Source organism: Amphiura filiformis, chromosome 5, assembly GCF_039555335.1.
Source record: "Amphiura filiformis chromosome 5, Afil_fr2py, whole genome shotgun sequence".
In the NCBI taxonomy this organism is placed as follows: domain Eukaryota; kingdom Metazoa; phylum Echinodermata; class Ophiuroidea; order Amphilepidida; family Amphiuridae; genus Amphiura; species Amphiura filiformis.
In genome coordinates, this window is record NC_092632.1 from 57,995,716 (window position 1) to 58,010,934 (window position 15,219).

The 15,219-nt window shown below is 39.0% G+C and overlaps 1 protein-coding gene across 1 annotated transcript in view; it reads left to right on the forward strand.

Annotated features, from left to right (window-relative positions):
• Nucleotides 1-14,899, forward strand: part of LOC140151692 (protein TALPID3-like) — a 55,773-nt gene extending 40,874 nt beyond the window's left edge. Inside the window, exons 16-19 of the mRNA XM_072174028.1 lie at nt 957-1,150; nt 1,563-1,654; nt 12,167-12,923; nt 13,618-14,899. Coding sequence (XP_072030129.1) covers nt 957-1,150; nt 1,563-1,654; nt 12,167-12,923; nt 13,618-14,042 — 1,468 coding nt within the window. The 3' untranslated portion in view covers nt 14,043-14,899. The remainder of the gene's footprint in view (nt 1-956; nt 1,151-1,562; nt 1,655-12,166; nt 12,924-13,617) is intronic.
• The last annotated feature ends 320 nt before the right edge of the window (nt 14,900-15,219 follow it).

Below are 15,219 nucleotides of genomic sequence, written 5' to 3' on the forward strand. Positions count from 1 at the left end.
CAATAGTGATGAGTATCAAATCATTTGGATACAGTCTGTACTTTGCCAAACAGATCAATGAATTATAAAATTGAAATTCTTGTTTAATTGGCCAGACAATAATTAGAATACTGACTTGATTTATTTTGGTTAAGTACATGGGACTTTGTAAAAGAAAGTTTTGACGTATGGAGTTAGTTGTACTTCATAACCAAATGACAGTAACCTGTTTGGCAAGAAGAGGTGAAAGAGAAATGATTGACTACATTATAGAAATGACTTAAATATGTAGGTTTGGAAACTTGGATCAACCTCACTGAATATTACAGCCTTCCAAGAATTGGCTATCCCAGTTGAAATCCACATACCCCGCATGAAGACATGACCTTAATCTCCCACACAGGGAGTGTGGATTTCATTCTCTCGGCCGGGGTTGTTCCATCTATTGCACTTACCCACTTCTCATGTCTGTCAAAGGGGACACCCTCCCGAAATCCGTTGGTTTGCAGTTCCAGTTATTTTCTCAGCATAGAAAATACCAATTTGCCTTGTCTTTGGTAAATATTTAAAGTTGATTTCCCTGATAAGAAATCAAACTTTTGCAACTGCTTCATCAAGAGGTATTTATTTTATGCCATGCTTTGTGATTTCCCCCGGTTGAGAGCAACGACTGACAGAATATCAGTATAATTGATCTTAAACAATATATTCATTTTTTCTCAAACAAGTGATTTAAGCAAAATTGCAGCACATTTGAAAGTTCAAACTATATAGCCTTAGATTTTTCGATGTGAAGTACCCATCCTATTGAGAAGGTGTTGTGCTTCATATTGAGCTTTCAAGGTTTATTAAGTTTTCTGTTCTGTGCCGAAAGTTTGTTTAAATCCCGATATTTGATATCATATAAAGTTTACATCTGAGTAAAAAAATTAACAGATTCATCACATTTTTGTGTAAATGAAATTCTACCATAACAGAACACCCACACCACCGCCAGCAGAACCGACTCCGCCGCCACCTCCGCCACCACCACCTGTTGAGTCAAGTGAGACAGAGAGTGAAGAATCTCCAGATGTAACTACTGCTAGTGTATCAGAGACTGTTGGAAAAGACATATCAGAAGGGGAGTGGTTGATTAGCAAGAGTGAGGGACAGGTAGACTTAATACAAGGTAGGAAAACATTATTAAAATTAGCTAAACTTTTAGGGTGTTGTTTCTAGAAAACCAACAATAAGGATGCAATACCAGTTACCACTTTCGATCATGTGACTTTATCAATACCATACAGATTGCTTGCTTGCTTGCTTGAGATCTGTATTTGCAAGCCTTTGTAATAATAAGGGTTTCAGATGACAATTTTCATTCGGTGTTGGCCTGATATATACTAGCAGTGAATTATTTTAGCTCCCATCTGTGGCAATCCAGCATGGTGGATTTACCATAACATAAGCATACACATGTATCTCTTACGAACAGACAGGGGCTAATTTTGTGCTCTGTAAAGTATTTAACCAGCAAACCAAAATGGTTGCATGTCTATTTGGTCAATGGTATAAATCCATAATTGTTGTTGAATTTCCAGATGCTTTAGCAGCAAAGGATATGAAGTTGTTTGAGGCCAGCAGTGCTGATAGTACCATGAGAGGGACAGAGGATATTGAAAGAGATCTTCAGGTAAGTACACCTACTAGCTACCTACACTACAAACCATAATCGACCTAACAAGGAAAAATCGACGTAACTTAAATCCCCCACAACAATGAGGAATTATCTCTGCAATCTTTTATGTTTTTAGGCATTATTAGGCAGTGTTAGGACGACCCACTTCAATTTAGGGCGGTATACAAAGCTGTTTTACCCAATCTTACGTCATGAGTTAGGATGGCACCCAATTTATTTTTGGGTGCAAAACCGCTACGCTTTTGCAAAACATCAGCTTGGTAGCATGTCAGCACTAGAAAGCCACGGGTATCAGCCAAACACAACTCCTACAATCGATCGATAGGAACCACTTCCGAGCCAGCTCAAGTGCGTGCTATAAAATCGATTTTGTTGTTGATCATGATCGCCGAAGCTCCACTACACTGTTTGTTCCAATTTAGGCATAGTATTTGTATTTCTGCCGTGGAGTCGGTTACCCCAGCATTAAAAATAATAAATGAACCGTGAATATAAGTTTCTTCTGTTTGCTTAATTTTTCCATGCGTGTATTAAAACTAGTAATAATTAACTTACTTAAAAAAATTGTAGGTTAAACCATGTGGTTAAAAATGGACCATTTGTTTTTAGAAATGACCGAACGAAGATGACAAAAAATGTAGCATGAGAAAAATATATTAAAACAAAAATGCAGATTTAGGAGTGATCCTGGGGAAGTGACCAGTCAAATACGTAGGCCTATGATTATATCGGTCTGCAATTATTTAAACAATATTATAAATGTACGTTTAAAATTCATCAAATTCGAAATCGCGATTTTTTATGATATGATGAATTTCAAATAAATAAACTAGTCAATATTAGCTCGCGCTGTTTGCAATAAATCTTGATAAATCTCGAACTCACCATGCTCAATATTGTTGACCGCATTAATAATCCTAGGTTGATTTGTCGTTCAGTATGCTCATCTCGATATTTTCCCGAGTTTTTATTTCATTTACGTTTAGCCTTTTGTGGCTTAGAAGACCCACATAATAACGTAGTCCTATAACTCAAGGTATTTCCACAAAAGCATGCATCTGAATAGGTGATCAGAACATCAAAGTTCAGAATTCAGATGATGGTCCAGTCATAGATACTGGAGCATCACCCAGGGCGGTGGTTCACATATTTATATCGATGATAATAGTTTTTATATAATCCTTCCATGATCAAATAATTTCAATTGTTGTCATATTTTATTTCCAATTTTAATACAGATTCCAGCAAACATTTTAACATAGTCATCAACTCGATCAATCCTCTCCAATCATTAATTATTATGATCATCTTTCAAGCGTGCCTGGATGTATGCAGTACAAAAGATCCCGTCAGCTCCCGTCGTCGCGGTGGTCTTATGAGTTGTCCTCCAACTCAAAGTTCCAACGCAAACATCGCCCAAGTTCCAGGAAAATAAATATTCTTCAATCTGATCTTTGGTCCGATGGATAGTCCGCATAAAATATTTGTTCTAAAAATGTAAACACTATAATTTCCAGATTGAAGCCCTGCCCATGTCACATCTGATGTCTCTTGTTCGCGCGCGGCCGTGAGAAATAAGTGTCAACATACCCACTTGACCTGATGATGCCTACGATGTCCTCATCCCAATGGTGTAGTTCAATAAACTATATTTTACAATCATAGTGCAAAATTTGACCTCAAGTTGCAAGGTATGAGTTTGTGTAACCAAGTTTTCAGAGGTCATTCAATGAATATACAAATTTATTGGGGTTAAAGAACTGTGCCCTGATTAGATGAGCATGTTGTGGATCCTAGCGCCAGCTAGATGTTTATACTATCGATTTTTTGGGTGTGTTCGGGGCGTGTATTATGATCATCCAATCACAGGTCCAATTTCTCAAGAGATGTATACCAAACTAAAAATAGGTCTTTGGAAGTATGGACAATAACAATGGAAAAAAAATAAATCTTTGGCAATTGGCCAAACACCTGTCCATTTGAAGTTTGGAAGGGGTCGTTTCGTGCAGTGTAGATTTGTTCAGCTTTTAAATTCAAAGTCAATCAAGTCATCAAGTTAATTAAAGTTTGTAAATTTAATTCACTGTGGTCTTTGAGTTCAATGCTCGAATTTGAAATAAAATTTGAGTGTAGGGGGTGTGGTGTAGGTAATTATGGTCTTTGAGTCTGATATTCGAATTTGAAATAAATTTGGAGTGCTTGGGGTGGGGTGGGTGTAGGTCACTATGGTCTTTGAGTTCGATATTGAATTTGAAATAAAATTTGGGGTGGGTGGGGTGTAGGTCACTATGGTCTTTGAGTTTTTGATACTCGAATTTGAAATTAAATTTGAGTGTAGGGGGTGTGGTGGGGTGGGGTGTAGATCATTATGGTCTTTGAGTCCGATGTTTGAATTTGAAATAAAATCTGAGTGTAGGGGGTGTGGTGGGGTGGGGTGTAGGTCACTATGGTCTTTAATTTTGATTCTCGAATTTGAAATAAAATTTGAGTGTAGGGGGTGTGGTGGGCGGGACAACCCGCTATCTCTAAGGTCCGCTATCTCTAAGGTTCGCTATCTCTAAGGTTCGCTATCACTAACGTGTAAAGTCTATGGAGATCAGAATCCCGCTATCTCTAATAGAGAAAAGGGTTCGCTATACCTGAAAAAGGTCCGCTAATTCTAAGGTTCGATATCACTAATTTAGAACATGGAACTCTTTCTTCCATGTTTAGAATAAGGTTCGCTAGTTCTAAGGTTCGATATCACTAAATATAAATAAGGTTCGCTATCGCTAATTTAAAATAAGGTTCCCTATCACTAATTTTGAATAAGGTCCGCTGTCACTAATTTATTTCGCTATCTCTAAGGTTCGTTATCACTAATCCCAATAAAGGTCCGCTATACCTAAGGTTCGCTATCACTAATTTTGTTTCAGGTTCGCTATCCCTAATTAATTAAGGTTCGCTACTAATTTCGATTAAGGTTCGCTATACCTAAGGTTCGTTATCACTAAGGTCCACTATCTCTAATTTTAAATAAGGTCCGCTATCTCTAATTACAAATAAGGTCCGCTATCTCTAATTTTAAATAAGGACCGCTATAGCGAACCTTATTTGAAATTAGAGATAGCGAACCTTATTACAAATTAGAGATAGCGAACCTTATTTAAAATTAGAGATAGCGAACCTTATTTGAAATTAGTGATAGCGAACCTTAGAGATAGCGAACCTTAGAGATAGCGAACCTTATTTAAAATTAGAGATAGCGAACCATAGGGATACCGGGATTGTTAAAATTAGAGATAGCGGACCTTATTTTAAATTAGTGATAGCGAACCTTAGAGATAGCGAACCTTCAATAAATTAGTGATAGCGGACCTTATTTAAAATTAGAGATAGCGAACCTTATTTAAAATTAGTGATATCGAACCTTAGAAATACCGAACCTTTTTCAAAATTAGTGATATCGAACCTTAGGTATAGCGAACCTTTTTCGTAATTAGTGATAACGAACCTTAGAGATAGTGAACCTTAGAGATAGCGAACCTTAGAGATAGCGAACCGTAACCGTGGTGGGGTGGGGTATAATTAAAATGTCAATTCCTGTTTGGAAAAGTTGTTTGTTTGAAATTATTTGACATAACTTTTAATCATTGTTGTTTTTGTATAAAAAAAATCTCAAATACTATAATTTGAGATTAAGATTAATCCTTAAAGTGGAGAGTATCTAATAAAACTTTGATCAATATGGTGAGTCCAAACAGTGATGAGTCCATAACTTAAATCGGAGCTGTCCATGCTGGGATATCCCGTGTTTTAAAAGGAGCACCGGTATAAGATTGAGCTATGGTGCTTTAACCTGGGCTTATACCTTGTAAGTAGGAGCGGGTGTGTTGGGGGAGTGTTCGTCATAAATTGAAAGTGTAGAATTTGCGTACTTTTTATCTATGCCCGTGCAACGGGCATAGATATTGTATTTGTTGTGTTTAGTCTTCTGGCTTCTCCTCCTCCTCCTCCTTCTCAAGACCAGTCCTTTGCACTCCTCTAGCTTAAGAACTAAAGTAGCCTCGGCCCATACTTGATACGATGATGGCCCATGACCCCTAGAACCCCCCCCTCCAGTAAAACCGCCCCCCCAATTTACTGAAATGTTCCACTTTTGCCGTAATTGTGTGTAAAATTAGTTAATCCCCACCCACCCCCTATTCACTTTGACCCAATGCCCCGAAAACAATTCCTGGTGCGGCACACACTATATCCTACACCAGACTCGTGTACACACCCCAACCCATCCACATCGACTCAGTTTCATGTGCGTGAGCGCTAAAGTTAAAAATCTAGATTTTGCGCTCAATTTTAAGTTATGAGTTATGGCATTAGAGCACCCTGAGCTATTACCTCGCACCCCAAGCTACCATCCCGCACCCTGACCTACCACCTCGCACCCTGAGCTACCACCTCGCACCCCGAGCAATCAACTCAGTCGCACCCGAGCTACCACCTCGCACCCCAAGCAACCACCTCGCACCCCGAGCTTCCATCTCGGACTTCGAGCTGCCATCTCACCCCCCGAGCTATCACCCCTCACCCAGAACTACCATCCCGCACCCCGAGCTATCACCCCGCACCCCTAGCTACCATCTCGGACCCCGAGCTACCATCTTGGACCCCGAGCTTCCATCTCGGACTTGAGCTGCCATCTCGCACTTTTGAGCTATCTATCACCCCTCACCTCGAGCTACCATCCCGCACCCGAGCTATCACCCCGCTTTTGAGCTACCATCTCGGACCCCGAGCTACCATCTTGGACCCCGAGCTTCCATCTGCGAGCTGCCATCTCGCACCCCGAGCTATCTATCACCCCTCACCTCGAGCTACCATCCGCTTTTGAGCTATCACCCCGCTTTTGAGCTACCATCTCGGACCCCGCGCTACCATCTTGGACCCCGAGCTTCCATCTCGGACTTGAGCTGCCATCTCGCACCCGAGCTATCTATCACCCCTCACCCGAGATACCATCCCGCACCCGAGCTATCACCCGGCACCCCGAAGCTACCATCTTGGACCCCGAGCTACCATCTTGGACCCGAGCTACCATCTTGGACCCCAAGCTTCCATCTTGGACCCCGAGCTTCCATCTTGGACTTGAGCTGCCATCTCGCAACCTGAGCTCATCACCCCGAACTACCATCTTGGACCCCGAGCTACCATCTTGGACCCCGAGCTACCATCTTGGACCCCGAGCTTCCATCTTGGACCCCGAGCTTCCATCTTGGACCCGAGCTGCCATCTCGCAACCTGAGCTATCACCCCTCACCCCGAGCTACCATCCCCCACCCCGAGCTATCACCCCGCACCCCTAGCTACCATCTCGGACCCCGAGCTACCATCTTGGACCCCGAGCTTCCATCTCGGACTTCGAGCTGCCATCTCTTTCGAGCTATCTATCACCTCTCACCCGAGCTAGCATCCGCACCCGAGCTATCACCCGCACCCGAGCTACCATCTCGGACCCCGAGCTACCATCTTGGACCCCGAGCTTCCATCTTGGACTTGAGCTGCCATCTCGCAACCTGAGCTATCACCCTCACCCCGAACTACCATCCCGCACCTCGAGCTACGGTATCACCCCGCACCCCTAGCTACCATCTCGGACCCGAGCTACCATCTTGGACCCCGAGCTTCCATCTCGGACTTCGAGCTGCCATCTCGCACCCCGAAGTAAAACATGATGAGCCCCTTCCCCCCTCCATCTGCACCAGAGAAGATGAGCATCTCCTCTGGTCTAAACCAACTATATTGCTAACAATGCAAAGATAAAAAAAAAGTTTTGCTTCTAACCCATGGCAACGGTTGAAAGATGTTATTTTTGGAATGTTGACAACATATACCATATGCATCGAGTTGTAACCATGGTGACCACGTGGTTTTAACTGGGCGGCGTGTCCTTTGTGGTCCCTTTGTGGTCGACTTCTGGCACGTTCAAAACAAGGATGTAGTTCAAACCAACCGATCACAAATGATGTGGGCGGGGATGTGGGAAGGACACCTGATGATCATTTTATGAATGGGGCAACATGTGTTTATTATAATTATATGTCTTGATCCATGCATGAGTAATCTTGAATATGATGGGAAACAATAGCTTGGGTCTTTTGAACTTGGAAGATACGTACCTGGAATAAATCAGAAAGGAATAAAAAAAAAAAAAAAATACAGCGATGGATTATCAAGGAAATACGAAATCGTGGACAATTTAGAATCTTGCTGATCAAAAATGACAGAAGGAAATAATATATTGTAATGATCGAATTATTATTACTATTATTATTTGTTAATTAATCATTTGGTTTTGAGATGAAAAAAGTGAAACATTCATCAGTTTTTTTAGTTTTTTCCATTTTTGTTGGCAACATTGTTTTTGCCAAGTAGAAAAAAACCTCAGTTTTTATTAATTGCAATTATTATACAGCAACTATTTTATAAAGCCAAGTGTAAATTGTTTGTAAACACGTTAAACGGACGGTACATGCACATAATTACACATGCTCATCATCGGGTCAAGTGGGTACGTTGGCTTACTCAAGACTTTCTCACGGTACTTCCATGATTTCATTTGGAGATGAACAGGAAGCAGCATGATGTTTTAAAATAAAATTTTAATGTGGACTACTGGACTATCCATATCCTAGACGTTTATATCAGATTGAAGACAATTATATTTCTTTGAACTTCATGCTTGGGTTGGACGACGAACTCGCCAGACCACTGACAACGCGACCGGTCTTTCCTGACATTGGTACCCGGCCTTGCCGGCTTGCCGGTAGGCATAAGTTACTTTGTTAGGCCAACCTTCAAGTTCGAGGCACGAGAATGATGGATATAGTTACATGGAGCGAGCGGCAGAAAGTTAATTGATGACGGTATTTGCTGGAAATTGTATCAAAATGGAGAAATAACCGGGAGAATTAAATGCCGTGCCGACAATTTATAGCATTTGATCATGGAATATATCTACCAATAAATGTTGGCTTTTTGTTTTTGTTTGAACCGCACCGGATCCGGATGAAGTAGTTAACAACAATGTTTAACCAGTACCGTAGTGTAGGTATCCAATTGATCCGGCATCCTCAGGCCATCATCTATCTGTAAATTGTGATGTGCTGATCCTGATCCAATATACTTGCATTGCGTAGAATACTTTACGAGAAAAACATTATTTTGGGACATTTGCTTGGAAGTTCTAGGCCACAAAAGGTCTGAAGTAAAACGAAATGAAGCATACATATCGTGGCGAAAAATCCATGATGCGATAGTGCATCTCAACGGCCCGGTCAATGGACAACAAAACTTCCCCCGATTTTTCATGCGTTTACTCAAGAATTTTTTGAGGTAGGAACTTATAATATATTATAACTATGTCTTGAGATGTTTCTTACAAACACTCTTTCTCGGACTCTCTCTCTCTCCCCTCGCTCAAATCTGTGTAAACAAACATAAACATAATAAGTGACACGGAGAGTTTGCGGTACATTTTACTTTGTCTTTTCTTCCTGCAGATCTGTTTGCTTGATTTAAAAGATAATTAAGCTGTTTCGTTTCATGAACCGCCAATATAAATCGGGTTTCATTGATTTTTTAAAATTGAAAATACTAAGAGTAGCGGGAAGAGTAGGCATGAACGTCGACAAAATCCCCTGTAGTTTTAACAAGTTTGTCAAATAAACATGCACATTTTAAATTTAATATTTTACAACTTTTTAAGATCGCAGCATTGATTATCCAGCTGAAAATGGTAAATGGGTGAATATCACGACATAACAAAAAAATATTGGGAGTAGGCTTTTCTTAATCATAATTATTGTTTAGGCCTACATCAAATCATGTGCTTGCGATGTGCATGATATTGAACCACGTTCCAGAGATAACCATACGCGGTATGACTGTTGTGGGGTTTTTTTTTCGGTTGAACCATGGTTGAACTAACTTTCATATAAATTGGAACTTGATTAAAAAAACTTTTTCTCCACGCTGACGGTTCCTTTCTGTGATGTAATAAAAACTAACGGTCAACTATTCGATCGATCACCATAAAAATAAAACATGATAAGTGCTATACATTTCCACTTCTTAACAAAGGCTGCTTTGTCATCGTGGTAGCCCTAACAGAGTTTGTATTATACGCTAATTGAGATTGACATTTCAATGGTAAGTGCCCGGATATAAAGTGGTTCATGGTGGCTTTATTGGTTTACTCGATACTTGATGGGCATGGAGACATTGGTATTGATTTTGCTTTGGGTGGCAGTTTTGGGCGGTCTATCGACCTTTCATGTCCCTAAAATCTCCCTAAATTCTCCCTAAATTCTTTTGTCAACTTAGGCTAATTCCTCATTCATTGATGTTGATAATCTTAGGACGATTTTTCCTTGTTAGGTCGATTTTGGTTTGTAGTGCTACTTTTCTGTCTTCGCATTTGAAAGTTTTCAAGAAACGATGAAATACAGGAGTTCAACACACTTCAGACTGTAATTCAAAATTGATTTATCCACCTCATTCTGCTTGTTAATGCCAAATAATAACACCAATCTGTATTATGAATTCAACAGAAAAACAAATTTAAAGAATTTTGAAAAGCAGCAAATATTGAATTAAGGACCAAAGCAAGAAGCATAACAGGTCATATATTATTGATCTTTCACATATGCTGTGATCCCAACAATATATTTTTTCTCTGTAACACTATGAATATTAACAAACAGCAATGTCCTATTGAAACCAGGGCAATGACTCTGTGAAGGCACCTTGGTCTGGGGCGGACATTTTAAAAATGAATTTAGAAGAGCAGCAACGACACCACTTGTATTACATTCCAGATGGTAAATCTACATCATATGCAAAATTTGAGGAAAAATGAGCGAGTCCGTTTTATTTTAGGGCCATTTGTCTATAACTGGTCTTTACATGTAGCCCTATGGAGAGAGTGCCCATTGAGGCGCTATAACCCCCATTTTAGGAACAAAAATGTGATTTTTAAAAAAAATAGGACTCGTCTGAATTTTCTAAAATTTTCAGAGTATGTAGTATGAACATGTAGAAATATAATCAAGTAGTTACCCTACCTGCTCTTCTCCGAAAAAATAAAAAGTCCTATACCTCAATGATAATGAAACCTAGGTGTTAAGGCCAGAGTAATGGAAGACACATTCGTCCACGACCGAATTTGAGATTTTTTGATATTTATCAACACTAAGATGTATTCTTTCACTTGAAACTGATAAAATACAACTTGCTAATATTTATTCGTATTTTTTGCTTGATTTATTTCACTCTTTTCACCTCTAAAAAGTCACATGGCTCAAGACAGCTTAGTAAATTGGCGGGAAATAATGAGTCAGAAATGCGCGAATGCGAAATATTGTGATAACGCAGCGTGATTCGCGTCAAGCGTGACGTGGCGTAACTCTCTGGCAGCGTATGTCCAACGCATGAGTCAAGGCGCATTCGGTATGTTGTTAACGCCAGCAAATGTGGTGTAAACAAAACAAAAATTTCCAGTCAAAATGCCACTTAGATTTTTGAATTATTTTGAATTTTGTCGCACTGAAAGCAGACATTATAGATTCATTGGTGCAAAAAGATGCATATTTAGACCATGCACCAGATACAGCTTTTACAAGTGTGAAAGTCTTACCGTTTTAAAATTTAAGGGCGTTTTGTGCATAATTTTGACATTTTTTACTAAAAGCGTCGATTTCTCAGAGTTCACTTTTGACAATATTGCTTGCGATTTTTGTGACAAGATAACTCGAAAAATATGCAAGAAATGGGTAAACTTCTTGCACTATCCTTTAGAGTACATCAAAGTCTAGGGAAGGTTTTTTCATTTTTTCAAAATATTTGTTTTAAACAAAAATATACACCATTATGTGCAATTTTTAGCTTAATAGAGTGACAATATGGCTTTTTTCACATTATTTTTTTCAATATTTGAAAAAAGAGGCGAATAAAAAAAAAAAAAAAACCTTCCCTAAGTTCATGTCTCTTCTTCATGAAAAGCTAACTGAATTTTTTTTTTACTCCGAACGGATTTTTTTTTAAGTTGTCACAAAAAAATTGGGGTAAAAAGTGAATTTTGTGATTTTTTCAAAAACTTGAGATTTTTGAACAAATCTGACGTCACCATGGGATTCCTTGACTCATTTCCTTTCCAAAAATGTATAATTTTATATACTTTGGACATACAATTCAGATATAATGAAGCTCGAAAAGGTCCATGTTCTCTCCCATTACTCTGCCCTTAAGGCCATATGGAATAGAAGATTGACCACTTAGGCTTTTGGAGAGGAAAATAGAAAGGTCCTGCATGGGGCCACTGACCCTGGAAGCAGGTCACAAATATGCATGCTAAAATAAATGTATAATATTTACTTGTATTGTGTTTAAACACATTGTGTAGTAAGAGTCTTCTGAACTGAATCTCAGTATCACTTTTCAATCATAAATCTTTGTTTCTGTTCAATTCAGGAGCCACCCAGTGAAGGTGAAATCCTACCAAGCAGATTCAGAAAATTTAACCTGACAGATGACCCTGTGGTTGCATTATTAACTAAACTTGGGCACCCACTGCAGTCAACACCTGAATTCAAACCTCCTGTGCGAAGGTCATCCGATAATGGAGCTCGCAGTCCTGGAGAGGTCAGCTTGGGTCAGCGACCCAGCTTGACCCCATCAACTGAAAGATTTGTGATAGGTCAGATTCAAGCAGAAGGAGCAGATGATGGTTTTGACGAGGTGCGGGCAATCCGACGTCAATTATCTCCTGGAGAACTTGGCGAAGTTGATAGTCAGGAGAAACGGAGTGGTGATTACGCAGCTAGCAATCAACCAGGTGTGGACTCGACTTTAAGGGTATCTCATCTGGTGAAAACCAATGATCAACCTAGCAACCCTACTATACTTGTTGGCAGTCATGTGGATAGTCATAATGACACAAGGCACCCAGCTGCTGAAAGTGAAGAGAGTAAACCACCAGATGTAACTACCACAAGACCTCAACCAGCTCCAAGACCACACATTATCAATGTAGCAGCACCAAGAGTGATACAGGTTGGAGGCGGTAGATTACCAGATGTAAGAGATGAAGATGATGATGCTTTAGAGGAGAGAGGAGCAGTGGGAGGTCAGAGGCGTAGTATAGATGCTGCAGGAATGACACCAGTGGAAGATCTGCCAACTGATCAGATGGAGGATGGTGATGCCAAGAGACAACCGATGCCACCAGGTATTTATTTGTTGTGTGGTTGGTTGCAAGGAAAGTTGTTATACCAATAGTTGTTATTTGTACTTGGTAAAGTAATTAGCAGATATTGGTAGCTTATGAAAGAGACTTGTTTATGATGCCGTATCAGCTGTAAATCAAAGGTTGGAGAAAATCCTACTGATTTGCCAATTCATTGATATCCGATTATTATTTCATCAAAGAATTAATACATCAGATGGATAAAAAGAAGTCCAACAAATTCACAACATCAAACACTTAGTGCAGCCTGTCAAACTGTCTGAAATTCACAATGTGGTCGTCTGGTCCAAAAGGGCCTGTCCTTAAACCTATGAAATAAAATATTTTTAAATATGTGATGCGATCAAGCAAAATCAGTCGGAGCTCACAAATATTGATTTTGAGATATAGCCAAACAAAGGAAATATTTCCTTTGTTTTCTCTTGTTTTGGAAACCCTTTAATTGCTCACATCTTTGGAACTGCTTGTTCAATTTCAATGGGGTTTTCTGCAAAATCCAGCTTTGTAACTGCTTTTTACTATCCTATAAGAACCTGAAAATGTAATATTTCCGAGTTCCGACTGATTTTGCTTGATCGCATCACATATGAGAGGATTTCTTTGTTTTCTTTTCAGAAATAAGACTCAGTTTGGGCAAATATAACATAATTTTCACCAATCTTGTTTGTTCATTTAGGTGGTGTATTTGGAACACACACCATGAGTGATTTTGGTGCTTCTAGAACTATGACACCAGATGCAATCAACATCGATGCACTCCTCCAATCAGGTTATCTCAGCCAAACATTCAGCCAATCAGAAGCCGGCACAAGCGACTTCGAAAGAACAGGAGAAAGAATGCAAGGCTATCCAGCAGGAGGTCTAAGTCAGTCCGGAGAACTTGGCATGACATCAGGGACCACACCGTTTGGTGCAACAACTATGACTGAAGACTCGTTAGAATTTCCCAAAAAGATGAAGCCAGAGAAAGGTCCTAGAACATTCTCAGTAACTTTACCTTCTGCACAATCCATGCAGGATGTTGGTGATTCAAGCGAGGGCGATATTGCCCAGGTGGATACCATAAGTGACGTGTCAGAAATATCAGCAGGAGATTTGTGAACAAAACATTCCAGCAAATTTTTTATTGGATTTGTAGAATGAATGCATAAATGTGTACTATTTATTGCGCAGATATAACGAGTTATTAGCAAATATCTGAATCGGATTTTAAAAAGTTGCATCACAGGACAATATGAATCCTAACCTCAATGCTTTCATCTGAAAATGACCAAACAAACTTCATTAACATTGTCAGTGTTCCACAATAATTGGGTTCCAATAACATTCCTGTCTACATGCCAGATTGACCAATAACTTTGCCTACAGTGAATAAGAAGAACTATATTTTTTGAAATAGAGAGAAAACCACATTTTGCAAATTATGATCAAATTCATCGGCACACAAAGATATTTCATAATTATAATTATGAATATATTTCATTCTGGAGTGAGTTTAATTCACTTCACTATCACATGGTGTATGTGGGCGTTCATCATGCCATGTTCGTTCAAATGAAATTCTTACTGTAGTTGACTATACACTTTGATACACTTTGAAAATATGGGATCTTTATTGCACATATTTGCAACCCCAAGAATGAATTATTTGGTAATTAAGCTTATCAATTTAGGATTTACATCTCAACAAATAACATATCCTACACACTTCAGATATTCCCTGGATCACAATATTTTGTTATAAAGAATTAGCACCAGTGTTCATTCTCATGTTCATTCTCAGGCCATACATGTTGCAATTTTGGCGCAGTGAAAATGAGAAATGGTGCAAGAAATTGGTATCCTTAAAAAAAATTCGAGAAAAAGTGTACACTGATGAGCATGTTTGGTTTGATGGGTACTTAGTACTAGTAGTGTCTTAATTTGACACTTGACATCATAATTGTATTCCTTGAATATATATATATATATATATATATATAGTTATTGGTAACTATAATAATTCTTGTATATTGATTACCAATTTAGATACTCATCAGTTGCATTTATTTGAAATAATAAAATCATATGCAATACCTAAAATATACATTCTCTGACGTCATCTGGGTTGTATATAAACAATAGAAATAGATAAATATATCTCCTTATCTGAATAATCTTGATTAGAATGTTTACCTTTTACTTTCCCATCCCAAGAGTTAACTTTCACATGCTCTATGCCAAGTCTTATCATAGATAACTGCATGATTAATTTTATTGGTATTTGGATAGTCCAACT